At 52.7% G+C, this 26,656-nt stretch overlaps 2 protein-coding genes across 2 annotated transcripts in view; one reads left to right on the top strand and one right to left on the bottom strand.

Moving 5' to 3' along the window:
* Positions 1-3,320, top strand: part of Zcchc24 (zinc finger CCHC-type containing 24) — a 54,091-nt gene extending 50,771 nt beyond the window's left edge. The window contains exon 4 of the mRNA XM_048339149.1: positions 454-3,320. Coding sequence (XP_048195106.1) covers positions 454-567 — 114 coding nt within the window. The 3' untranslated portion in view covers positions 568-3,320. The remainder of the gene's footprint in view (positions 1-453) is intronic.
* A 9,975-nt stretch (positions 3,321-13,295) lies between these two features.
* Positions 13,296-20,343, bottom strand: Ppif (peptidylprolyl isomerase F). The gene is made up of 6 exons (XM_048339146.1): positions 20,082-20,343; positions 18,660-18,690; positions 18,090-18,178; positions 16,134-16,230; positions 15,393-15,468; positions 13,296-14,117 (listed from the first exon to the last, which is right to left on the bottom strand). The coding sequence occupies exons 1-6, from the start codon at positions 20,280-20,282 to the stop codon at positions 13,982-13,984; spliced, it is 630 nt and encodes a 209-aa protein (XP_048195103.1). The 5' UTR covers positions 20,283-20,343; the 3' UTR covers positions 13,296-13,981.
* Between the last annotated feature and the right edge of the window lie 6,313 nt (positions 20,344-26,656).

Here is a 26,656-nt window from a genome sequence, read left to right as displayed (position 1 = left end):
TCTCTCCTGCCCTCCTCCCTCCTTCCCTCCCTCCCTTCCTTCCTTTCTTCTTTTCTTCCTTTCTTCTTTGTCATTTGTGGGGCTTGAACTCAGGGCCTGGGTGCTTTCCCTGAGTTTATTCACTCAAGACTAGCACTCTAGCACAAAGCTCTACTTCCAGTTTTCTGGTGGTCAACTGGAGATAAAGAGTTCATGGACTTTCCTGCCTGGGATGGCTTTGAACCACAATCCTCGGATCTCAGCCTCCTGAGCAGCTGGGATTACAGGCATAAGCCCCCAGCACTGGACTACATGTCTCCTTCTGTGTCTCTGCGTGTATAACTCTGCCTCTGTGTGTGTCTGTATGTCCATGTGTCTGTCTCTCCTGTCTTGTGTCTCTCTGGGTGGCTCACTCTTCTTCCATTTCTCCCTGTGTGTCTGTCCATCCCTTGGCCCCTCCCTCCCTCTCTGCAGAGACCCTTGGAGAAGCCCGACGGCCTGGACGTGTCTGACCAGAGCAAGGAGCATCCGCAGCATTTGTGTGAGAAGTGCAAGGTCCTCGGCTACTACTGCCGCCGCGTGCAGTGACAGCCACCACCGTTGCCTGTCGCACCCTGCCAGCCGCCAGGCCTGCCTCCCAGGCTGCTTAGCGGGACTGCGAGGCCCCTGGCGGGGCTGGGAGAAGGGGCAACCTTCCCAGGCTGTGGGCCTGGCAGGGGGCTACTGGAGGCCTTGTCTTATGTGTGCTGAGAAGTAGTTTGACAGCTGAGCTGCAGCAGGCAGGGAGGGGTTCGCATTCTGTACGGTGTTCCCCGGGGCTCTGTGCTCTGTGGAGAAGTAAAGGCAGAGGGCAGAGCCAGGAACCCCTTCCCCGGCCCCCAGACCCTTCTTTCTAAGTGAGCAGCCTTGTCTGGCCACCAGCACACTAAATGAACTGTGAATCCTGAGATCTGTAGTGGGGGGGGGGCGGGGTCATCTCCCCAAGACCAGCCGGACCAGCTTAGCTCCCACCAGAATTTTCCAGCGTGCCTATGTGACAAGCCCCTCCCTGACTGCCCTTGTTTCCAGTGGTTCACCGGCACTCACAGGAAGCAAGCACCTGTTCTAGCCCCTGCTGGGAGGGGCCTCTGTCCCCACCAACACTCAGCCCCAAGCCCTGCTCACCTGTGATGTCACTGTGCGCACACACACACACACACACACACACACACACACACACACACAGCCTCAGGGGCCACAAGAGCCTGGAAGGCAGAGGGCCGAATATCCGGCAGTGCTCTGTGTGCATCACTGTGCCCCCTCTTTACATGACTCCCCCTGTCCAGAAACTGCCACAGGCTTGGGTCCTGCAAGTCCCATTTCCTTCTCTCCCCTTGGCCTCTCATCCCCACTGGGGGAGGAGGCAGTGACCCAACCAGTGCTACGAGGCCCCCATATAGAAGCTTCCCTAGAAGGAAGGACTCAGGTCTGACATTCACCTGGGGCAAAGACGCCTCATCTCCAGCCTCAGTTTCCCTGTCAGTTAGTGAGTAACATCCGACAGCCATGTTGTCGGGGTACCTCTCTGGACAGAGAGCTTTCTTTGGGGAGAAGCCCAGGTTTGGGAAGGGGGGACTCCTGTCAGGCATGCCCCAGTTGGTCCTTTAGGAAGTCAGGGTGAGGGAAGCAGAGCCCACCCTGTGACCCCTGTGACTGTGTCCCCCTCCCTACCATCATGAAAAAGGACCCTCTCTTTACCTGGGTGCCCCCAAGCCCTTCCATCTGGGGGGGAGGGGTAATGCCTGAAACAGACTGCAGAGCCTTTCATTTGAAAACCGGGGACAGTGATATCCTCCTACCTCCTTAGGGGGCTGAGAGGCGTCTGAGCATCACAGGGCAAGGGCACCCCCTGTTCCCACCCAAGTAGACATGTACCCCCTCCCTCCCCAGAGAGAAGGCCCAGTCTCTCGGTGGTCTTTTTTCTCCCTGGGGAGAGAGAATCAGCAACCAGGATTGGTGGCTTGATTCCCATCTCCACCCCCAACACTACAACTCTGTAGGAAAAAGAAAAAGGAAAAAAAAAAAAAAAAGAAAAAGAAAAGAAAGAAAGGAAAAGAAATCAGACCACAAAATGGTCCTGAAATTCAAATGTTTACCAGGCTGGAGCACACCCATCTGGTGACCAGTCGCCTTCTGTTTGCAAGTGAGCGTGCTTTGTACAGTTGAAGAGTTACCGTGAAGTGTTAGCCAAGGTCCAGGGAGCGAATGAACAAGACTGAGCACTTCCACAGCCCGAGCACTGCAGGATGGGTTGGTGGGGGGGGGCATGTCCTCTGAGCACTTAGCAGCAGCACCCCTGAACCCCTCAGAGGCAGCATGCCCACTGCAGACAGGCAGCTTCAGCTCCCTCTCGGGACTGTCACCCAGGCCTCTCAGCCCAGCTGCTCCCCTGGGAGAAGCTGGGTGGCCTTGACCCACTGTTTTTGTCCTCCAGAGGAGCTGTTGCTGTCAATCATCCTCCTGAGTGTTGGGGTGGGGAGAAAGGCATTGTGCTTATCTCAGCTGTGAGGATGACCAGGGCTTGGGGGTCCCTTGATCCAAGGATATCTGGGGCCTGCCAACACTGTTACAAAAGCAGGGGGGGAAGCCCAGCCCTGCACAGAACGCAGACTCCAGACCGCAAGAGGCCAGGCCAGCAGGAGAGCTTTTACCCCAAAGTGACCTTTTTTTTTTTTTTTTTTTTCTTTCTGGTAGCTGGTCCAACTGGCAGTCATTACCCTATAATGACATCTGTGCAGGCCCCGCCTCCCCCACCACCTCCGCAGGGGCGGCCGCCATGCCTCCTTCTCGCTGCTGACTGACTGGGGAGCCTGCTAGGGTCAGCAAAAGACACCACAGCCCAGGCCAGTGCTTAGAGAGAATTCAGTGCTCAGAGGATCTGGTAGCCCAGGAGACAGGATAGTGTGCCGTCGCAATTAAGTTCAAAAGGGACAGTTGCTTGTATTAAGTAGATCTAGCGATCGAGTTGAGAGGTTATAGTGGGTGCCATACATATGAAGTACTCATAGCTCTATTTGTGAATTTGTATTTATTTTGAGTTATACTTGACACAGAATTCCTTTTTAAAAAACAAAACAAAACAAAATAAAAACACCATGTGTGTATTATGAGGGGGAAAAATTCACAGATGTTAACATTTCTGACCAGTTTTTGTCACAACACTGAATTTGGTAGCTTCTCATGGAAAAAAATCTTTACAGTGATTTTTTTTATCTGTATATATTTGAGGACCTTTTAAAGAAAAAGAAAAAGAAAAGGATGATGATGGTTTGATATTTTTTAGATTTTAAAAAGCAATTAAAAAGAGACATTTTCAACACTTCAATTTTTTAAGGAAGGCAATAAAATATTAAAGATTTCTGGAAACATTTTGCAAAGTTGATTGAGCTGAAAGAAAATATTTGTGGTGAGAACTTTTCTCTTTTTCCTATTATTAGCTTTTTTTTTTACTATGCTTCGGTATGTAAAAAGTATGCAACTGAATTACATTAAGAAGGAAATATTATCTACATAGAATATTATATGAAGTTGGTACATAATTCTGATGAGAGAAAAAACTCTTTGCATTTCTCTAAGCCATATTGTTATTCTGTATTGTCCCTCTTCGGTGAAAATATCAGTATTAAGTAGTAACCAGTGTATTAGTCAAGTGTTTAGGTTTATTAATATGCTTTTGTCCTGTATTTATATGTATGTGTATTTTGGAACATATTGCCTTTCTTAAGGGGCGCTGTTAATAGACACATAAAGAAAAAAGGGAACAGTGGCCCCATTATGTGTTTGTTAATGCTGATATTAACCAACACACCATTGTAATAGAGGTTCTCCAACCTTTGTGTTTTTCTGTTATTATGATTTTATTAAATTTCACAGGGCTGGGAGTTGGGGGAAGATGGGTATGGACAGGGGAAGAAAGCTTTTGATAAACGAGCCCTCTGCTATGGACCAGCTAGACCCAAGAAGGGGGAAAGAGGCAGGGCCAGCCACCCTCTCCCCACCCCCCACCGTGGCCTGCCCGGCTTTGTATATGAGCCACGCCTTTGGGCCCCCTTGCTCTGTGAGCTTGGATCTGCCCTCCTGCCCCTCCAGCATCTAATAGACTTGAATCTACACATAACAAATACTTAATCCAACCTCACTACATGGTAACCCAGTGTAACAACTAACCCTAAAATAAAAGAGGGGTGTTCTTGCCTGCAGTGAAATGGCCGAGTGTTACCCCCTTCCCTCCTACCCCTTCCCCAGGACTGGTGGCATCTACCACCGCTCTTATGGCCAACCTCACTGTTTGACCTCCACCCCCCTGGTCCTTGTCTGTGTTTGGTGTGTGTTTGGTGTGGTGTGTGTGTGTGTGTGTGTGTGTGTGTGTGTGTGTGTGTGAAGCTAAAAAGACAAACAGAACCCGCAGGCCCCCACTTGGAGGGTAGATGGTGCAGACCATCCACCCTGCCAAGGGTGCCGGGGATGGCATTCCGTTGTGTGCCTTATACCTGGAGACTCTGTATTCGGCTTGCCTATGGGACTATAGCCTTTTCATGCTGTATTAAAAAGGACTTTGGAAAGCAAATGAGGCTCGTGGGTTTATTTACACCAGCATCAGGGGAAGATGGACATCTTCACAGGCCTGGACAGCATTAGGGTAGGGAGGGGCCTGGGCTGCCCCAGGCTTTGTTCTGCCTCTGTGTTCCTGATCTGATCTGCCTCCTCCAAGCCTCTCTGCTCCCCTGTGGACATCGGCTTGGGGGTGAGCCTCTCCCCCAAGCTGGGCCCCAGGCCGGGTGAGATTTTTGACAGATTAGGTCACACATCAGCTCAGGGCTGGGCCTCTGGGTAACCATATATAGGAGAGAATCCACCCAGAACAGCAGGCTGGGGCCTGCCAGTGATGCGAACACTTGACCCTCTTGGCTGGGACTACAGCTGGGGCTCCAGACCCTGGGCACCACACGCTGACTCCATGGAAGTGTCTGTGGGAGAAGGTTGGTGAGCAGGAAGCTTTCCTTCTGAGCAAAGCCAGGATTAGGAGGCACCACAGAGCCATGAGGAAACAAGGCCAGCAGAAGTCACCTGCCTGCCCCTGTGGCCACGCTTGCCAGACAACTCCAGAGGTTTTATTTTATAAATTAAAAAAATTATGTTATCTTTTTGTTGCCAGTCCTGAGGCTTGAACTCAGGGCCTGTGGGTGCGGTCCCTGAGCTGCTTTTGCTCTGCCCCTTGAGCCACAGTGCCACTTCTGGCTTCTTAGTGGTTAATTGGAAAGAAAATGAACCCCAGGACACCAGAGCCTGTATTTCAGCATCTCCCACAGCCCTGGAGACCAGTCATTCCCCCCACAGGAAAGGTTTCCATTGGACTTGATGGCCATATCTGAGGTGGTGACTGCTGCGAGACTAGAAAGAGAACAGAGTCCACCCAAAGAGGGGCCACCGGGAAGCCTGGGATGGCTGGCCTGCACATGGGAGTCGCCGAGACCTCCCCAGAGGAGAAGGCCCCTCCTGGCTTCTCCCAGCAGACTGTGGCAAAACCAGGATCTGAGCCTCATGTCTTCACCTCCCAGCAGAGCTGGGACCCAGCCCTGAGCTGCAAAGGACAGGGAAGAATGAGTCTCGTAGCAATCTTGAGGGACAAGAAGACCAGCAGCGAGAAGGAACATGGGGTGGTAGCTTCACCCTGCCACTGCTGGAAGGTTGTAGAAGGAGCCTTATTAGCATTTGCTCTGGCCATGGGGAGGAAGGCCAGGCTGGAATGCAGACCTAGGGAGACACAGGGTAGGATTCAGACAGAGCAGCAGCAGAAGAGCCTGCCTGCTGAGAGTTTAGGGTCCCCAGGAGTGACCCCATCTCCCAATATATGTCATAAAACAATCAGGATGCCCTGAGGCCCACAACCCAGCTGTCCCTACCCACAGCTCAGAGATGGCTGTGGTCTGGCCTTCTGTCCCCACCGGCCTGGGACGATCCTCACCCCAGGCCCTTGTGCCATGTAGGTTTTCTGGTCTTCTGGCAGGACAGTATGCCTGCAGAGTGGGCAGGAAAGCTGAGGCTGGGGGAGGCCTGGATGCCCAGGGCTGACAGCATCACCGGCCCCCAATCTGCGTGCTCTGATCCTGGTGAGGTCTCCAAACCCCCATCTTTCACTTCCTCAGAGCTGGCCCTGGACCACGCCTGCCCCTCCCATGCCCTGACCCTTTACACCTGGATGTCCCAGGGCCAGGCATCCAAATAGCTGCTGCCTTTCAAGCTCAGCTCTCCAGGGTCGGGTGCTCTGACTGATCCCCCAGAGCTTAGCTGTAGCCAGGAACAGCCCATCCTCAGTGCTCTGTGCTGAGTGTGGAGGCGCCTCTGCCTCCCGCCAATCTATCCCAAGGCTGCTCCCATGTACACACACACACACACACACACACACACACACACACACACACACACACACACAGAGGCACTGAGAGCCAAGTGGTGGGTGGCAGGGCTGTACTGAGGACAGAGCATGGGCTCCAACCAGCCAGTGCCCACTGAGCAGCCCTTCCCAGCCCCTAACACCCACACACACATTCAGCCAACGCTCACACTAAGGGGTGGGGAACCCCAGGGTGGAGGAGGAATAAACTTCCTGTGGACCCTGCCTCCTCCTGCCCCACAGGCGGGAGTTTGCCATGAACTGAGGACTCCCACAGGGACCCCAGCCCAGCCCCGCCGGCCTGGCCCTGTGAGCAGTCACCTTCCTACTCCACGCAGCTGAAGTAATTTGAGTTTTGTAAGGTGTGAGAATGGCCCTGGGATGGGACAGATGTCCTCATGTATTCCATACTGGAGCATGGAGGTGACACAAGACCATGCGGGGGGAGGGGGGTGTCAAAGAACGGTGGTAAATGGGTGATGATGGCTGAACAAGGGCTGAGGACTTCCGCGTCTGTCCTCACTCCTGGATACGACATGAGTGTTAAGGTAAGTGGAGCAAGGAGTGTGCAAGGCCCCACCCCGCCCTGCCCCCAACACCATGTCTCTCCCTTACAGTGACCAGTGAGGGCCGCCATGAGTCACCTTACAGATGGGATAGCCCAGGTTCAGAGGGGCTGAAGGACTTCTCCAAGAGCTTAGAGCTGGCAAAGAGCACGGCCCCTCCCCAATCCCCCTCCCCCACCCTGTTCCCTACTCTCAGGGCATAGAAGGTGCCAGATCTGGTCCCAGCTTCCTGCAGCCTCCTGTGGCTGAGCTCCTTCCCACAGCCCCAAAGCAGCCAGCCTTCCCTTGCCCCTGGCCCCTCACCCCTGCCCAACCCACCTGCCAGCCTTCCTGAGCAGGCATTAGAAGCCAGGTCCAGCCCCGCAAGGCCTTCTCCATGCACCCCTTCCATGTCTTCCCTGACCATTTCCCAGGGGCCTCTTGGAGGTGGTTATGGCTCTGCCTCTGTCTCCACTGTGCTCAGAATGAGAACGTCTGATGAGGACCAATGTTTTCCCAACCTGGGCATGCTCTCATGCCCCTTCCACATGGCCCCATAGCCTCCTGGAGCCGCCGGCTGAGCTCAGTTCCCCTTCTGGACTCTGCATCATAGTTTAGAGAGGACAATGGCATTCTTCCCAATGAAGCCCTCAATGCTGGGAGCTGAGCCACTCAGCCTCCCTTCAGTCACCTTCTCAACTTCCCCTCCTCACTTTCTGAATGCTAGGCTGGCTCCTCTACCTCCTGCAGGGCAATCAAGGGGCCAACTCCGCCTTCTACCTAGGACCCTACTTCCTGCTGTGACCTCCTGTCTCTTACCATCCTGGGCAGAACAGCTGTGTTCAGATGGACTTAAGGGAGCCTCAGTTTCTCAAGATCCACCTGAAGTCAGGTCAAATTAAACTAGGTGAGCAGATAGGCGTTCTGCACATGGGGAGCTCAGAATGGGCCCAATGGTTCCAGTCTGCCTCCTCCCCACCCTCCCAGGTGACTCTGAATCCTTCACCCTGGTAGGCTAGCAGCACGAAGCCCACACTTCTCCCCAGGAACAGCCCAGGGAGCGCTTCTGGATCTGCCATTCCCTTTCCTTCCTCAGACAGACACCTCGTTCAGTTCTTCTGACAGGGCCTCTGCCTCTGTTTCCCTTGTCCATGACACAACTATCTAGTCCTCCTCTCCCTGGGACCCTGGTCTGGCACCATGGTGGGAACTACTTCAAACTGTGTGGCCAGCTCTCCCAGGATTAAATGACCAATGCAGAATTCCCATCTGCTTGGCTTCTTGTGCTAATCAGCTGGTTCCCTGCCGCCCTCTGGTGGCTCATTTTAGGAACTGCAATTCCCTGCCGGCAAACCTGCCTCTTCTGTGTAGGACACAAAAGGGATCTCCCTGCCCCACCCCCCTTCACACACACACACACACACACACACACACACACACACACACACACACACACGCACGCACATCCCAGGTGAGCCCTGATCTCCCTTTGTATCCTATATTTGTACTTGAGAAAAACTGTCAAGTGGTAATATTTGGCTTTTCTCCCTTGGTTATAAAAATGACTAATATGGCCAGGTACCAGTGGCCCATGCCAGGACAAGAAAACCTGTAGAACTCTCATCTCCAACTAACCACTAGAAAGCTGGAAGTGGAGCTGTGGCTCAAAGTGGTAGAGTGCTCACCTTGAGCAAAAAAAAAGAAAACTCAGGGACAGTATCCAGACCTTGAGTTCAAGCCCCAGGAACAGCACAAAAGAAAAAACAAAAACAAAAACGGGGGTACTGTGAATTGGAAACAACACAGAAAAAAGGCATCGTTCCCCATGGTCCAAGCTCCTACAGAGCAATCATGTCCAGACAAAACTCAACTGTGTTCTTCCATGGTCATCATCTTCCTCCTCCTCCTTTTCCTCTTTCTCATTCTTTTTCTTTATTTTTAAGATAAAGAATTAAATCTAATAAGCCATCAGTGGCAATAGAAACAGTCATTTGAGAGAAAAAGATCAATCCAAAAGAAGGCAAGAAGAGAACGGCAGGCTAGACCAATAGAAAACAAATGTTAAGCCAGTTTATCTTAAATTAGCCACATGTGTGATTACATGAAATGTAAATGATCTAAATATTTAAATGATCGCCAGATCAGCTAAGAAAAAGCAAAGCTCAATGCACCAGGGATCAGTCTCTTGTCTCTAAACTCCCCAGCCCCCTCCTCCCTGCCCTTCTGTGGCATGGGACCTTGCCGTGTAAGTGACACCAGGTCTGTGGCAGGGGGCCTTGCCGTGTGACACTGGGCTTCACACACAGTGGGCACTGGGAGGGGGCCCTGGGTCTCAGCACTCGGATCTCCTCTAAGCCACTATATGTCCCTATTCATGCTGCTGTATGGTTTCAGCCTATTTGGGCCCTGACCATATAGAATGGACAGCAGCACTGGTTCTGGGAAATGGAATGTGGACATCTGGCTGTGCCCTTGGCTGTGAAGGCACTGGGGAATGGTATGCTGATAACCCATGGTGTGCTGTGACATCACAATGAGTCATGTTGTCACCTGCCTTTAAGTGGCACGTGCCATGGGAGGCCAGTGACTATGGCAATGGGCTGGCCATGACCACCACGACAGCAGAGATGACAGTAAAGATAGTGATGTGGGTAAATTCCTTGGAGGATGTTTGATGGCATAGTGAAAGACAGCCAAACATGAACGCCCTTCAGTTCTGAGGACCCAAACTCTGCCACAGTCACTCTTAATGAGTCTCTTATTCTTGTAGGCACTGGGATGATAACCCTTAACTGTTTCTTTAATTTAAAAAAGAGCCAGTTATCCGTAGCTCAAGCCTGTAATCCTAGCTGAGTAGCTGGGAGGCTGAAACCTGAGGATCGCTGTTGGGCTGTAAATTTGCCGGGCTTAGCTCTATCCCTCCCCAACACGTGGGGAAGGGTTCTGGGCTTACCTATCTATTCTGCGGGGGATCCATACCTACTCTCTCACGTCCCCTCCGGCCAGTAGGGTATCGGACGCGGGAGTGGGGTCCCGGGTTTAGCCTTGGGTCATGTGTGGGTGCGAGACCTCCATACTCGCCAGCCCAAGGAAGACACGAGCGCATAAGATCTCGGAGAAAACCTCTAGGGCTTCTGTTTATTCAAATGAGGAGCCCCCCAGATATACCCCCAAGGGCGGGCACAAGAGAGGGATTGCAGATTGGTCACAGAGGGCTGTCCATCAAGTGATGTCAGGGGACCTCTCTCGGGGGCGGAGGCCCAGGCCCCCAAGGGTTGGGTTTCTGGGGTGTCCTCCATTAAGCACGTGCTGCCCCAGGAGCAGGGCCTTCTCTTCCTGCCAAAGGCAGGAAGGGGAGGGGCAGGCCAAGGTCAGCTGTGGCCCGTTAAAGGCACAGCTGACCCCAACAGATCGCAGTTTTTTTAAATTAAATTTTATTGTTAAGGTGATGTATAGAGGGGTTACCGTTACATAATAAGGTAGTGAGTACGTTTCTTATCTTATTTGTTACACCCTCCCTCATTTTTCTTTCCCTTCCCTAGTTCAGATAAGCATATATACAATATCCAGTGTACCAAAATCATATACAGTGACCACAGGGGGTACGCCAAAGGAAATTAACCTAGTACATTAAACATAACGACAATAAAATCCTCCTGTTTCCATCTCTTGGAGTTCATTTTGCTTAGTCTCATCCTATATAATTATATGTACACAGCTGTTGAGCTACTGTGATTGAGGATCGCAGTTCTAAGCCAGCCTGGTCAAAAAAAGTCCATGAAACTCTTATCTCCAATTAAACACACACACACACACACACACGCACGCACACACATGCGCGCGCGCGCATGCTCATGCATGTGCCAGAAGTGGAGCTGTGACACAAGTGATAGCTTGAGCAGGACAACTATTAGGCCCAGAGTTCAAGCCCCAGGACTGGCCCCAAAAAAAGGTTGTTTTCTTTTAGCACTACTGGAGTTTGAACTTCATGTTTGCTAGCAAGTCCCCAGCCTTTGGTATCACTTAACATCAAACACCAACCTAATTGTCTCTGGACTCTGGTGCCTCACCCCTGTATGTGTAGCAGCTCTTTTTGTTCAAGTTGTTCCTAGGTATTTCATTGTGAGTAGAATTTTCTTGACTCCTGTGTAGACAGACAATTGACATTTGTATGTTGATCTCACTTACACCTGTAATCCCAGCTGTTCAGGAGGCTGAGATCTAGAGGACTGGGGTGCAAAGGCCACCCAGGCAGAAAAGCCTGCTAGACTCCATCTCCAGAATAACCAGCAAAAAGCAATGCTGGAGGCATGGCTGGAGCAGTAGAGCACAGGCTGCAAGCAGGTAAGCCAAGCAAGCACAAAGTGCTGAGTGCAAGCCAATGGGCTGTACATTAAAAAAAATAATAATAATTCTGGAAAGATGGAAATCTTAATTGGTGATACATGCACTAACAATGTATGGGTTTTGGTCTGTGTAAATCAGACCTCAGTGTGGTCACTACGGAAGGCTATCACACACCTCTGATGTTTGCATGGTGTCACCTGTGCCCACATCCATGAGAACACATGCAGGGAGAGCACCACAACATCTGCCCATCAACCAGTGACGTGATCCGGCTAGCAACAAGCCAGTGTTTTCTTCATATTGCACTTAGACTCTTGCTATATACAAGAAACAAGACCAGGCCTCTGAATGGAGGGCTGGAGAACTAGGGGACGGTGCCGGCTTGGGGGAATTGTTTCTAAAAAATTCCTGCCTGCTTGCTCCACTCCCAGATTCCTAATGGCACATCTACTTCCCCTGTAAGAACCATCAGGTGACTAAAACAAGGCCTGTCACCCATGGGCTGATCCTCAAACTTGTTGCTGCTCTGTGTGGTGCTAGGGAGAGGGGGCAGGGGCCTCTGCAGGGCCCCAAGCCATGGTTCTGACTATGACTGCGCAGTCATGTAGGGGCTATGACTCAGGGCCTTGGTCCTGTGTGCTCTGAACCAGCAGGGGCTACCCTGAGACCTTGCTTCTGTTCTGTCAACTCACAGGGTCACCAGCGGCCAGTATGATCCCTCCAGGGCCTCCGCTTACCCACTCAAGAATGAGTAGGCTAGATGGCTCAGATGGCAGCCCTCAAGCAAAGTCGTTTGCTGAGCCTCACTGGAAGAAAAATGGGGAGTGCTTATTAGAAATGGGACTTGGAGGCCATTCTGATCTCCCCCATGTTCTCCTGAGGATCCCAGAGCCTTGGGATTGTTTGAAAATCACCAATCCTCCTGCTCCAAGCCCACACAGTTAACTAAGCTCATGGAAAGCCTGACTGGAGGACCCAACCCCAGCCCCTATGACCTCAGAGGGACTGTGGTGACCCACATGACCTGCGGCCAGACTCCCCAAACCACCCTCCTGGCCTTCTACTACACTCAGCCCTGGCTAAGGAAGCTCACCCCACCCCCACTTCTACCCTTCCTTTAAATCCAAACACCCAGAATTCCAACTTGCATTTGGGTTTACCAGAGTGAAGCCCATTCACCTGAGGTGCTGGACCCTTTGGTTAGGGTCACCCCTTTCCTAAGGGCCTGATGCAAGAGATGTCAGTTGTCATTCTGGGTGCTTACTGCAATGACACACCAGGCCAGGTGTTGAGCGTATGGGCCACACCCTGTGTGACATAGGTGTCACATGTCCATGATGCAGCTGGGTTAAATGGAAATGTGGGTACTGAGGGGCGGAGCCAGTGCTCAAGGAAGGGGCTGGAGATGCTACCACAGCCTCCAGGTTGTCATCTCTAAAGCAGGTGATAATAGTTTTTTTTACAGAAACCAGTCTTCTATAGAAAATAGGATTTATTATCACATTTATGGTGAATTCCAGTGTTTCAGAAACTTTTCACATGCACCACCAACAGACTAGATTTATTCAACACAGAAAAAGGAACAACCACCAGGAATTATTTTCTTCCTGAGCACAGGATGCTTACAGGGCATTTCCAGAAGCTTCCTACATGGGGATTCACATTGACTGGGGCAGCTTGCTGTTTGTTCTTAGGCCCACTATGCCAGGGGCGCTCCTCAAAAATGATAACAGCAGCTGGGCACCAGTGGCTCATATCTGTAATCCTAGCTACTCAGGAGGCTGAGACCTGAGGATCCTGGTTCAAAGCCAGCCTGGGCAGGAAAATCCATGAGACTTTATAGCCAATAAAAACTGGAAGTGGTGCTGCAGCTCAAAGTGGCAGAGCACTAGCCTTGAACTGAAGAGCTCAGGGACAGCCCAGGCCCAGAGTTCAAGCCCCACAACTGACCCCCCCCCCCCAAAAAAAAAAAGAGAGAAAGAAAAAAAAATTACAAAAACCAAAAAAGCAAAAGTAGAGTTATGGCTCAAGGAGTAGAGTCACTAGTCTTAAGCAAAAGAAGCTCAGGTCCTGAGTTCAAGCCCCAGGACTGGAAGAACAACAACAAAAAGACAACAGCACACCAGTGGAGTTCACAGTAACCAGAAGGCAAGTCCTCGCTCTTGGAGACTGTCACAAAAGCCCTGAGTTGTGTTTCAAAGCCGGGGCCCAGGGTTCTGAGGCCTGTACCAACAGGTGGCATCACAGTTTGGCACAGATAGGATCACAGCTTCATTTCTAGGCAATATAATTTGCTGAGTTACTGCAGCTAGGAAGCCAGCACTGGACAGTGAGTGGCCGCCCGCATGGGTGAAGGAAGACATGGGAAGTCATCCTTCCTCAGACAAATCCATCACCATCACGGATGTCTAGGCACCCACCAGCCCGGGCTGGGCAGTCATGGGTAATGCTTGACAGGGCTGAGGGACACACGGGGGACCCAGAAACGGGCTGTAAGGAAGGGCGGGCAATCAAGAAGCACCCTGGCAGGTCCTGGTGGAGCTGTGGGCCCCCGAGCAGCCTTCTTCAGGAACATGTGGATAGGTGCCTGCAGCAGCCACCAGCCAGTGGCCCTCTAGGACGCCTTCACTGTGCGCCCCTGGGTGCCTGGACGCCACCTCCGCACCCTGGCCACTCATCAGTTCAGCTGGCCGCAGTCGGTGATGACAATCTTCTTGGATGTCTTCCCGCTCTTGGAGCCAAAAGATTCTATTTTCTTCACGACATCCATGCCCTCCTTCACGTGTCCAAATACAACGTGCTTACCATCCAGCCTGTGAGAAGGGGCAAGCCAGGTGAGCCGAGCCGAGCAGTGCTGGGTTACCCTAGGTTCTGCCACTTGGGCAAAAACAAGTTCTGAAAACTCACCTGGGTGACTGGGTCCACCAACCCAAACCTCAGAATCAACCTGAGCTCCCCAAAAGGATGCCCAACCCCCAGGACATGTCCAGTTGTTCCCGCCCTGTGAGACTATGTCCCCAGCTGTTCACCCCACCCGTGACCAGAGAGCCACGCCTGTTCTGTCCGGAGATGCAGGGCATGGGGCAACTCTTAACAAGTGAGAAATCTACAGAAATGTAACAGGTGTAGAAAAACACGGAAGTCCTGAGCAGAACCTGACCCAGAGTCCCAACAGTGCAAGAGGCCCTTAACTCAGCTCATAAAGCCAGGAGAGGTGGCAGCTGAGGGCATAACTGCCCTAGGGCTCCAAGGACAGAGAAAATGATAGGAATAGATGAACAGGCTTGTCTATCTCTCCTGCTTGGACTAACAAATGTCTACCCTGCCACTGCTGATTTCCCAAATGCTGGAAATGAGCTTTATAAAGTCCCAGCTCCAGGGCAGATGCTGTCGCCAACCTCAGGTGCGGGGACGCCCGGGACTCTGTGCAAAAAACATCCCTCACTGGAAACCTCACCAGCGAAAAGGCAACCCTAGAATCTGTGGGCATTGTGAAGGGCTGAGCACCATTGCTGACACAGGTATCACCAAAACTAGCGAGACAGTTTCTCTAGGTATGCCCCACCATGGAGGGAAGCCAGAAAAACAGAGGGTAAACCAAGCAAACTGCCTTCTACTCAGGACGTAACAAAATCTAATATGTAGCAGAATTTCCAAAAGGGGTATGTGTGTGCGTGCGTGTGTGTGTGTGTGTGTGTGTGTGTAGGGATGTGTGTAGAGGTAGATGAGTATATATAGGGGTATGTGTAGGAGCGGGGAGGGGAGGAATGTGTGTAGAGGTAGATGAGTATATATAGGGGTAGGTAAAGGGGTATGTGTAGCAGTGTGTGTGTGTGTGTGTGTGTGTGTGTGTGTGTGTGTGTGTGTGTATACAGGGTTACAAGTCAGAGCCAGTGATGAGATGGCTGCACTTAAGAGCAGGCTGGAATTTCAGGAACAATTAAGATTGTCCCTTAAGCCTTTCACTGACTTTGTCTCTAAACAGATAGTCAGAAAGGCCACTGCTCCGAGGTTAAATGCAGCCACACTCTACAACTACAAGGCTAGACTGGCCACTCATGCCCAGAGGGCCTGGTGTGGAGACTTACCAGTCTGTCTTTATGGTACAGATGAAGAACTGGGAGCCGTTGGTGTTGGGGCCTGCATTTGCCATGGACAGGACGCCTGGGAAAGCAAGCAAAGGTGAGGCCTGGGCCCTGGGCCTTTGTTGCCTTCTGCAACTCAGTGGGGTGCCTTGGAGAGGCTTCCCATTGGTGAAGCTGGGGCCCATCTCTACTTTTCCACACTCCACCTTGGGGCTTTAGGTGATGCTATGCTGCTGTTCTGCTTCAAGGTTCTCCCAATCCAAGTTCCCAAAGGGGAGTCTGTTTTCTAAACTGGGAGCTGGGAATGAGAAGGCTCTGGGGAAATATAACAAGCCAGAAATGCTGGGCTACCCAGATGCTCCAGGAAGAGGCTCATCATGGGGTGTTTTTGTGTGTGCCTGTACTGAGGCTTGAACTTGGTGTCTGAGTCCCTGAGCTCTTTCACTCAAAGCTAGTGCTCTACCACTTGAGCCATGGCGCCACCTCCAGTTTTCTGGTGGTTAATTGGAGCTAAGAGTCTCACAGACTTTCCTGCCCAGGCTGGCTCTAGATGGGGATCCTCAGATGTCAGCCTCCTGAAGAGCTAGGGTTACACGGGTGTGAGCCACCAGGGCCTGGCTTTGGCAATGACGACTGCACTCATCCAGGACAGCTGGTCAGGGCCATCGTAGAGGAGAGGGGGGCAAATCTAGCTGGGCTGCAATTGCAAGGTTCACCCAGGAGTGGGGACCTGCCCCCCCATACCTGGTCCCTCGTGCTTCAGTGTGAAGTTCTCGTCAGGAAAGCGGCTCCCATAGATGGATTTCCCCCCAGTGCCATTGTGGTTGGTGAAGTCGCCTGCCTGCACACAGAACACCCACTGAATGGAGGCCACAGAGCCGTTCCAGCAGCTCTCCCAACGCCACGCAGCTGCAAGCCCCTAAGGCCTCCTTAGCGCCTTAGCTATGCTCATCCTGACTCCAAGGAAGCAAGAACTCATGGAACAGTCAAGAAACAAAGCAAAAAGGAACCAAAGCCTAACTATCCCTGGCCAGAGGAACAACCCTGGCTTCTGTACATTACACTTTTTGTCAGAGCTATGTTTTTGATGGTGGTGGTGAACTCAGGACCTGGGCACTGTCCCTGAGCTTTTTCTTGCTTAACGCTAACACACCCTCCCTACTACTTTGAACCACAGCTCCATTTCCAGTTTTTTGGTGGTTAAATGGAGATAAAGTCTCACAGACTTTCCTGCCTAGCTTCAAACTGTGATCCTCAGCCCTTACACCCTTGTAAGCAGATAGGATTATAGGTGGGAGCCACAGCCACTGGTGAGCACCTGGCTGGAGCAAATTTTTAAGTAATTCTCAAAAGATCCACCTGCGATGTTTCCCCGTGTCTGAGAGGTAACTCGGGGTCTACTCCCGAGAGCCAGGAGCACCATTCCCACGTGTGGTATGAGGGATCGGCAGCCCCTGAGAGACCTGGTCACCACTGCCTCCTTCTGCCATCCCTCTCACCAAGCCCCACAGTTCTCTGACCAAGGGCAGGGTCCGCCAGAGTTGGCACCAGAGGCCTGGGCAGCTCTGCAGGACTCCTGTGAAGGGAGTTCTTGCCCTAGGAGCTATTAGCTGCACCTGTGCTGTGTGCTATGGAGCAGATTTCCTGCGGTGGGATCCTCGAGTTGAAAGGGGTTAACTGGCTGGTCCAGTTAAAGCACCCACAAACCCCAATAAGGTGTCTTCAGATGCCTGTCCTGGGCCGCTGGGGCTACTACCTCATGCCACAAGGAGCGCTGTGAATCCAGAAGGTCGTACCTGGCTCATATGCCCACCTCAGATCCAGTTCCCATCCACCAGCCTCAGAGCTGGGAGCCTGTGGCAGAGGCCAGGTGGCCTGGCCTGCCCCTCCTTGCCTGGGCATGTTTAATTGGACCCAGGCATCATAGAGGGTCAGCAGGTCCAGTCCCAACTCACTGCCATTCTCATGGCATGCCAGCCCCTAGTCAGGGTGGGGAGAGATCTGGGGCAGAAAGAATTCAGAGCTGTCCTGATTTCTGCTCCTGGCCCTGCCCCTAGGAGTTGCTTGCCCCAGGATCTTGAGGGTCTTCCCCAATAAAGGACAACCTGCTTGGCTTCTGACATCCTGGGAAGTTCTTGTTGTCACTGTCCACTCCCCAACCTGACACATCAATCAATGCTTTTGACATGCAGGCAGGATATGACTAAAGAAATTCATTCAACCGAGAAGATGCACTGGCTGGGAAAAGCTGCTCCAGAGCTTGCGCATTCCGCTTGGCCCTGCCTTTCTCCTCTTCCTCTCCCTTTCCTCCTCTCTGTCTCCCATGCCCAGTGCTCAGGGAACTTGCAACATGCATGGGGATTAAAGTCAGACACTGGAAGCCTCCATTGGCCCTGCAAAGCCTTTAGGTCCACTCCCCACCCCCGCCCCTCCCTCCCAACCCCTCCTTTGACACCATCAAAGGCACCAAGGTAGCTGGGCCTCTGGCCTTGTTGCTTGACTTGTAGGCAAGCAGGACCCATGGCAGCGTGGACAGTGCGGCCACTCGGGGTGAGGAGACAAGCCAAGCCAGTGAGGTACTCAAAACAGCTCCCTGCTCCATTCATGAACTTACGGATCAGTGTCCCCCACAGAGGCCAGGCAGCTCCCACTGCCACCCACACTCACACCCAAGTGACCAAAGTTCAAAGACCACACTACCTGGCACATGAAGGCCGGGATCACCCGGTGGAAGGTGGAGCCTTTGTAGCCAAAGCCCTTCTCGCCAGTGCATAGGGCTCTGAAGTTCTCTGAGAAAGTTAAGAGAGGCAGGTCAACAAGGCGGGCCCCATTGCAAGCTCACGTCAGCCCCCCAGAAGGTAAGTCAGATATGGAAAGATCCTGTTCCCCCTTCCTGGGTCTACTCTGCCTGATTCACTGTGTGACTGCGACATGTCACTCCCCTCCTCTGTCCCCAGTGCCCAAACATAGTGACAAGGGGACCAGTTCCTAGCTGTGCCACCCAGATAGCGAGGCAGGGAGTCCAAGGCTATTACCCAGCCCCGCCCCCTCAGGCAGCAAGCTGAGGCTGGGAATTTACATGAGCCTCCCACTGGTTCTGGAGGACAGAGCCAACAGAGAGGCCTAGAAAGGGACAGGGCCTGCCCTAAGTTGCCCAACAGCTAAGCCTCATGTGTAACGCTTTCCTAGTCATTGTTTCTTCCCCTCCAGCCCACCTAAGCTGCCCCATCCTGCCCAGAAGGAACTGAGAAGGCCCTGGCTCTGTCTTACCTGCTGTCTTTGGGACCACATCTGCCTTCAGCTGTGGGGAGCAAAGAGAGACAAAAAGATCATCAGTCTACAGGCAGGTGGCACAGGAGCAGCCTCCTTACCACCTAGCACCAGTGACAAAAGCAGCTTGAACCGTGGCCGTTTCGCCCATTCCTGTGACTGCCAACCCTGAAGAAGAAGGGAAGCAGCTATCACTTGTGGCAAGCTGCTTCCTGAACTTAAGGCTTGGGGAGGCAGCCTCAGTTTCCTCGCCTGTCAGAAGAGATGACAGTGCCACTCTGGCCCACTTCCTGGGCAGAACTGACAGGGACCTTCTTCAACCAGGGCCAGGGCATCAGAGATCCCTGGCCTGGATTAGGAAGAGGCAGGTAGGTCCAAGCGCCTCAATACACTGTTGGGAAACTGAAGCCCAGAGAAAGGCCAGAGGGGAAAAGTAGGAGATGGGTAGATTGTTACCAGCCAAGCTGGCCTCTGACCTCTTTGGCTCTGAAAATCACTCATACACTAAATGTGGATAGAGGGTGAACCTCACTTTCCAGAAAAGTAAACTGAGGTATAACAAGACATTCCAAGGCTTCCCTGGAAACTGATCAGTCAACACTGTTCAGAGTGAAGCAGCCTGAAGGAGACACTGGGGTTCCCCAGGGGCTGTTTCCTTTTTCTTGGGGGGAGGGGTGCTTGAACTCAAGGCCCGGGCACTGTCCCTGGGCTTTTTCACTTCAAGCTGGCACTCTACCACTTGAGCCACAGCTCTACTTCCAACTTTTTTGGTGTTTAATTGATGATGAGTCTCACAGATTTTCCTGCCCAGGCTTACTTAGAACCTCGATTCTCAAGATCTCAGCCTTCAGAGTGGCTAGCATTAAAGGCCTGGGCTACAGACACTGGTTGTTCCCTACTTCTTTAAAGGGCCAGGAAGAAAGGCTCAGAGGTAAGCGCTCAGTGTCCATCCCCAAGAGGGTGGTTGGGCTGGGGTTCCGTCTCATCGCCCCACTCCCCAAAGGGACACCTGGGTCAGTCTAGGGACTGACGCCCCTTTCTGCTTCCATGAAGGACAGCCGGGCCGGGGTCGCGGCGGGGAGCGCCCAGGCGGCCACGTGGGCGGCTCCGCCCACCGTCCGGCCGCCGAGGGCCACCCCAGCCCCCACATCCACTTCAGAACTGGCCGCGGTGGGCCACCCGGATCGGTGAGTGGGGCTCGGGCATCCGCCCCCTGCGATGTGACCTTGAACTTTCTCCTCCATCCCTGCCCCGCCTCCCACCTCCAGTTCCCAATGACCCAGCTAATGCCCCGTCTCAGAGACGGGGAAACTGAGGATCCGAGCCCGGATGGGGAAACCCAAGGTCACCCAGGACAGCCCGCATGAGGCCAGGCCAGGACCCAGGTCTTCTCCGGTTCCCGGCCTGGCCCCACGGCCTCACCTCCAGCACCACGCGGCCGAGTGGCTGCCCGTCGGCGCCCACGTCCAGGTAGACCAGCGGGTTACCGGCGGAGGCCGAGGCCGGGTCTCGGGTGCCGGCGCTGCTGCAGGCGCGGGCCGCGGGGAACCGGAGCGGCGCGGAGCACGGTCGGGAGAGCGGGCGGAGGCCGAGCAGACGGGAGCCGCAACGCAGCGCCAGCATCGCGGGCGGGAGATGGATGGAAGGACCGGAGACGGACAAACCAGAGATGGCAGCGCCTACACCGCGCGCACACAGGAAACTAACCCGGAAGCCGCGCGCGCCGCCTTTATTGGTCGTTAGACCACGCCCACGGCACGCCCCGATACGCCCCCTACGGGCCCGTCCGCGGACGACCTCTGCCGGCGCCAGAGGGCAGTGCAGGCAGTTCGTGGGGCCCAAGGACGTGAAGTCCTTTGAGCTGATCAGAGACAGAGCTCTACCCAGGGCCCCAACCGTGCCCTCAGCCCCCGGCCCAGCAAGACCAGTTCATTGTGGTGAGGACTTCAGTTATCTTTTATTAAAGAAAGTTACTACCATGTGGTTACTTCTATAATATGAGCACCCTCAAGTTTTCATTTGAATGTAATAAAATTCTACCTTTGTGCCTCATATATATGTAAGGCTCAAGTCCAAGTGGTTTCCTACCGCCCCTTCCTCCATAGTTCTTGCAGAGACGAGGCGGGATTAGAGAAAGTGAGGCTGCAAGAGGAAGCAGGTAAGAGAGACACCTCCCCGACACCCCACAGGGTAACCACAGGCCTCCCTGTTCTGACCTGGGACTGTCTGCCAGCAAGACTGGAAATGAAACCTGGGTCTACTGTGCTCCTGACAGACCCCAGACCCCTGTACACCAGCCATTCCATGGAATGCTAGGAAATGTCACTGGGTAACAGTTGTATTCTACAGAAGGGAAACTGAGGACCAGAGAGAAGGTTGTAGCCAGAACCAGGAGTACCACTGCCAGCCTATGCTGGTCCTCCCAGACCTCCAGTGAAAAAGGAATGATACTAGTCTCTACTCTGCTTTCTATTCAGGTCTGTGTCAGCTGCTACATACTGTGTATTGGTGATGGGCAGTGTGGGCTGACTGCTGAGGGTTTAGAGTTCAGACAGCAGAGGTTCGAATGTGGAGGCTCAGATGCTGAGAGTCCAGGGAAGCCATAGGAGCTGAGCCCTGGAAACACGTGGGCTTAGTCCCTGGATCAGTTTCTAGAACACTGTGGAATGATCACTACTGACCCATGAGGTCTGAACAGTGTCTAGACCCCTCCTTCTGGAGACTCACAGCCCCCAGCTTCAGGCTTTGTTTTCCTAGCATGCAAGGTGCTGAGTGCTCAGTAAAAGCCCAATAAGAGCTTGGTTCTGGGGGCTCACCTCTCTAATCCTTAGCTACTCAGGAGGCTGAGATATGAGGATCTCAGTTTGAAGCCAGCCAAGACAGGAAAGCCTGTGAGACTCTTGTCTCCAATTAACTAGCAAAAAGCCAGAAGTGGCACTGTGGCTCAGGTGGTCGAACACTAGCTTTGGGCAAAAAAGCTCAGTAACACTGTGCAGATTTTGAGATCAAGCCCTAAGACTGGCAGAAAAACAAAACGCCAATGAAGGATTCACCAGCCCCCAGCTCAGGATGTGCCTGGATTTGAACTAAGAAGTAATTCCTTTTTCTTGTGCTGTGTTCTGATGTAAGTGACCTAAGCCAGGAAACCATTTGGTCCCTCTCCTGCCCCAAAAGAGCCCATCTCCCACTAGCAGTATATACTGCAGACTTGAAAGTAGTGGAGGGAAGATCCACCTGTGAGCCTGGTAATGAAACTTCCCGAGAGCCAGAGGCTGTTGGCTGTGAGTGTGAGTTCCTGAGCTCACCCAGGCCTTGTCCATAGCAATGGGAGCAGAGGTATCCTGTTCTTCGGTTGTGCTGGTACTGGAGCTTGAACTCCAGGGCCTGGGCATTGTCCTCTCAGCTTTTCGACCCAAGTCTATTTCTCTAACCACTTGAGCCACAGCTCCACAGCTCGTTAATTGAAGATAGAATTACGTCAGGTTTTGTCTGCCCAGGCTGACTTCAAATCAAGATCCTCAGGTCTCAGCCTCCTGAGTAGCTAGGATTACAGGCATGAGCCACTGGTGTCCTGTTCTTTTTTTTTTTTTTTTTTTTTTTTTGCCAGTCCTGGGCCTTGGACTCAGGGCCTGAGCACTGTCCCTGGCTTCTTCCCGCTCAAGGCTAGCACTCTGCCGCTTGAGCCACAGCACCGCTTCTGGCGGTTTTCTGTATATGTGGTGCTGGGGAATCGAACCTAGGGCCTCGTGTATCCGAGGCAGGCACTCTTGCCACTAGGCCATATCCCCAGCCCTGGTGTCCTGTTCTTGAGAGGCCTTGGTCACCCCACCTTCTCCCTCTCCCCCTGTGTAAGAACAGCCCTTCCAGAGCTGCATTTGTTCACATGGCCCCTTCTGTCCAGTCTCAAAGCCCTTCCCAGCCCTGAGCTCCCCTGATCAGCACCAGAGCCTGTGAAGGGAGGAGCTGAGCCTGTTTGAGGCAGTGAATTGCCAAGGACAGAGTGTTGACTCTGGGGCTGGCATGTCTAACTTCAAGGTCTAATCTCAAGGAGCTGGGGGTTGGGCGTGGGGCTGCCCTTGGTCAGACTACACAGAAGAATGGAAACTGAGGCAATAGTGGGGGTCATGGAACCCAGGGACAAGGGCAATGGTTTCTACCCATAGGAATCGGCTAGGACATAACTGAGACTGAAGACAAAGGACAAAGATATGAAAAGGTAAGGGGCGGGGGTGGGTGTGGTGGTGGTGGAAGACCAGCCCAAACTGGGAGAGATCAGAGCAGCTTTAAGGAATGGCTGTGATATTGGGGATATGCTGAAAAACCCATGGGAGTCCAACCACAGAGGGCCCTGAAGGCCAGGCTGAGGGCCACCATTGTGGGACTGCACCCAGGAGTCATCGGTGGTTCTGCGCCACCTCCCCTGCTTCCTTCCTCTTCCATCTTTCAAAAATCAGGCATCATCACCACCTGTGTATGAGCCAGAGAAAGGCTCTGCCTTGTCCACCAGCCTGGCTATGAGGTCATTCCTCCATGGGCTGTCTTCCGTGGTATCAGGAGGAGGGACAGTCCCTAAGCTGAGTCATGGCTTACACACCCAACCCTGGAGGACACCAGGTGCAGGTGGGATGACACAGGTGTGGTACTTACCTGGCTCCCCTGATATGGACCACGTCTCAGAAAAGGCAGCATTTCTCCCCACGAGGCCTGAGTGGGTTCTGAGCCAGCAAGCTGATGCTTGTCATGGAGGATTCTACGACTGCAGCATTGGGCCTCACAGAGCCAAAGAACAGTCAGGCTGGGTCGACTCAGAGTCGTATTTGCAGGGAGGGGCCCTGGCACACACAGGGGCCTGTGAGAGTCAGGTGGGTGACATGGCGAGTGCATGAGATGGCACAAGCACAGGGGCATCCACATGACAAAAGCCCCAGTTAGAGAGGCTGCCACTACCAGGCCAGCCTCGTTTACTAACATAAGCTGGAAGTTAACTTGCATGAACTGAGGTTTTCATTATTGAGAACTAATTTTCAAGTAAAATCAAACACCGAATGAGGCATCATATCCACAAACTAGATGAGCCCTCGAGTTCAAGATTTGTTCTTTCCATTACATAAATAAGAGGGACAGAGGCCTGGCCATCATTGGAAAGTGAGGCGGTCTCAGGATGTGGTCGCCCACAATGATGCTCTTCCCAGGGTCATATCTAAAGGCTCACTTGCAGATGCAGAGCAGGGCTGAGCCCCAGGCTTCACCCTGGGGACGGGCAAGCACTGTGCTGTGTGACAGGCATATAAGTGGCATGTGTGTGGGGAAAGGTCTACCCAGCTATTGCCAACATTAGTCACCAGGACACCCAGCCGGGCTGCTGGCCTGGACCCTGGATGCTGGGATGGGAGCCCTTCGGTCCATCGCTGGAGGTGCTGATTGAGGAGCCTGAGTGAACACTTTGTCCAGGGCAAGTGACAGGGAGCTGTGACAGCTGTGCTCTGGGAATGCTGTCTGGTGGCATCTCCACACTTGGTGAAGTCAGCAGAGAGTATCAGCCTGGCTCTGCTGGAACAAGGAGTCAGGCCCTGAGCGGAGGCAGGAAGGATGGAAAGAGGAGACTGCTGTGGTAGCCCAGGGTGGCTGGTGATAAGCATAGTGCCAGAGAGAGAGAGACAGATCTAGAGTGCCCTGGAGGGAGGCTGGGCGGGAAGTGACCCACCCCCACCTTCCTGGTTCCTGCCCAACAGGCCAGGTCACAGATTCCTCAGTCTCAGCAGCTTGCCTTTCATTCCCTCCCCAGTTACTCTCTGAGCCCTTGCTGCATGCCTCACCTTTTCTAGGGGGATTATTAGTTCAGAAAGATGATACTGTGAGGGGCTTGAACATATCAAGGGGTCCAGGAGTGAAGGAAGGGAGGAGGGAAGGAAGGAATCAGGGAGCAAATGAGTGTTTGAATTCGTAAATGAAGAAATGAGTAAGCAAATGAATGAGGGAATGAATACACTCCATCCAGACCTGCTAAAAATGGTAACAAGGTTGGTTGTGCATGTATGACTTTGTGCCCAGTGGTTGGGATTCTGTGGGGTTGTTATGAGTGAATTTTTTCTCTTACCCCAGGCTCCCTGAGGAAGACCATCATACCAACCTCACCCTGACTGACATGTTCAATTTGGGGATTCTTCAGCTGAAAGTGTGCTCAGAGCCAGTGTTTTTGATCTACAGAAGACCTGTGTGGGTGCCACGCTAGGATGCATCCTCATTTAACGGAAGGGATGGGACTGTAGGTATGAAGGTGGGGAGACTGCTGTGGTACCAAGAGCCAGTGTTTCTACTATGCAGAGTGAACAGGTATCATGTCATCCAGGAGTCAGTGGCTCACAGCTGTAATCACAGCTACTCAGGAGGCTGAGATCTGAAAATCCCAGGTGGTCCCCAGTGACCCTGGGAGACACATACAGCTTAGTGCAGTCACTTCTCCTGGAATTTACAGATATAATAACTTAGATTTTCTTTTCCCCAAGGCTAGATATTGAACCCAAGGCCTAAAACATGCAGGGCAAGCACTCTATCATTGAGCTGTATTCTCAGTCCTTGATTTTATCATTGTTTTTGTTTTCAAACTGACCTTGAGCTCACAGTGTAGCCTCAGCCCACCTTGCACTTGTGATCACCCTACATCAGCCTCCCGAGTGCTGGGACTACAGGTGTGTATTACTGTGCCTAGCTAATAAGCTGAATACACCCAGTGTGATGGGGTCTATCTGAGATTAGGTTACAGATTGTGTTCTCTTTGTCTCTGTCTCTCTTCCTTCCTTCTCCTCCCTTCTTCCTTCCTTCCTTCCTTTTTCTTTCTCCCTCTCTCTTTCTTTTTTCTTTCTTTCTGTGTGTCGGTCCTGGGGCTTGAACTCAGGACCTGGGCACTGTTCCTGCGCTTTTTTGTTCAAAGCTTATTTCTACCACTTGAGCCACAGCTCTGCTTGTGGGTTTTTTGTTGTGTTGTTGTTTTGTTTTTGGTGGTTTGTTGGAGATAAGAGTCTCATGGACTTAACTGCCTGGGCTGACTTCCAATCTTGATCCTCAGACCTCAGCCTCCAGAGTAGGATTACAGGCATGAGCCACCAACACCCAGCTCTCTCCCTCTGAATTGTGTCTTTCTTCTTTCTCTCCCTCCCTCTCTCTGTCACACACACACACACACACACACACACACACACACACACACACACACACCCCACTGCTGCCACACACAGGCCGCCTCTGGAGCAGATCTGCCTGCAGCCACATGTGTGATCTTGGATGTGGAGCAACCCATCATCCTCCGTGGGAGAGAGTTTGGTAGAGGACCCCAGCCCACAGCCGAACTGCAGTGTCCTGAGCCAGAGGCACCCAGCCAGCCTGTGCCTGGATGCCTGATCTGCAGAAACTGATGTAATGCACATTGGATGTTGAGTAATCTACTAAGTGTTGTGTTGGGTCATCACTTCAGCAATAGATAACTAATACCCCATACCTCCCACCCCAGCCACAGCTTGGACAATCCCAGTGCTCTGTGCACAGCCAGACGCTGGCCTGCCACTCAGCATGCTTGTGTCACCAGCTGCTCTTGGCCAAAACCCACAGGCTCAGACAGGAAGCTGGCAGGGCAAGACAGTACTTGCTTGTCTCTGTGAAGGTGAAGAGCAGATTGGCCAAGTTGTCTCATAATCTGAAGGTAAATGAGTGAAGCCGGGCTGGGGGTTGGGGGGGCGGGAAGGGAGGGGGACGGGTGGAGGGAGAAGGAGCTGGAAGAAGTCCTGGCTTAAGCTGGAACTAGGGGATGACACCAAACTTTTTTTTTTGGTTGGTTCTGGGCCTTGAACTCAGGGCCTAGGCACTGTCCTTGAGCATTTTTACTCAAGACTAGTACTCCCCGACTTCGAGCCACAGCACCACTTCCAGTTTGTTAATGGTTCGTTGGAGATAAGAGTCTCAGAGATTTTCCTGCCTGGGCTGACTTTGAACCTCGATAGTCA

This window comes from Perognathus longimembris, chromosome 2 (genome assembly GCF_023159225.1).
Source record: "Perognathus longimembris pacificus isolate PPM17 chromosome 2, ASM2315922v1, whole genome shotgun sequence".
In the NCBI taxonomy this organism is placed as follows: Eukaryota; Metazoa; Chordata; class Mammalia; order Rodentia; family Heteromyidae; genus Perognathus; species Perognathus longimembris.
The sequence above is the reverse complement of the archived record's forward strand: the minus strand, read 5'-3'. Positions and strand labels throughout refer to the sequence as shown.

Coding starts and splice junctions, on each gene's coding strand:
- Ppif (XM_048339146.1), bottom strand. CDS start 20,282: ATGCTGGCGCTGCGTTGCGGCTCCCGTCTGCTCGGCCTCCGCCCGCTC. Junction 18,691..20,081: donor TCGGCCGCGTGGTGCTGGAG/GTGAGGCCGTGG, acceptor TGCTCCCCACAG/CTGAAGGCAGATGTGGTCCC. Junction 16,231..18,089: donor TCCCGGCCTTCATGTGCCAG/GTAGTGTGGTCT, acceptor TTCTGTGTGCAG/GCAGGCGACTTCACCAACCA.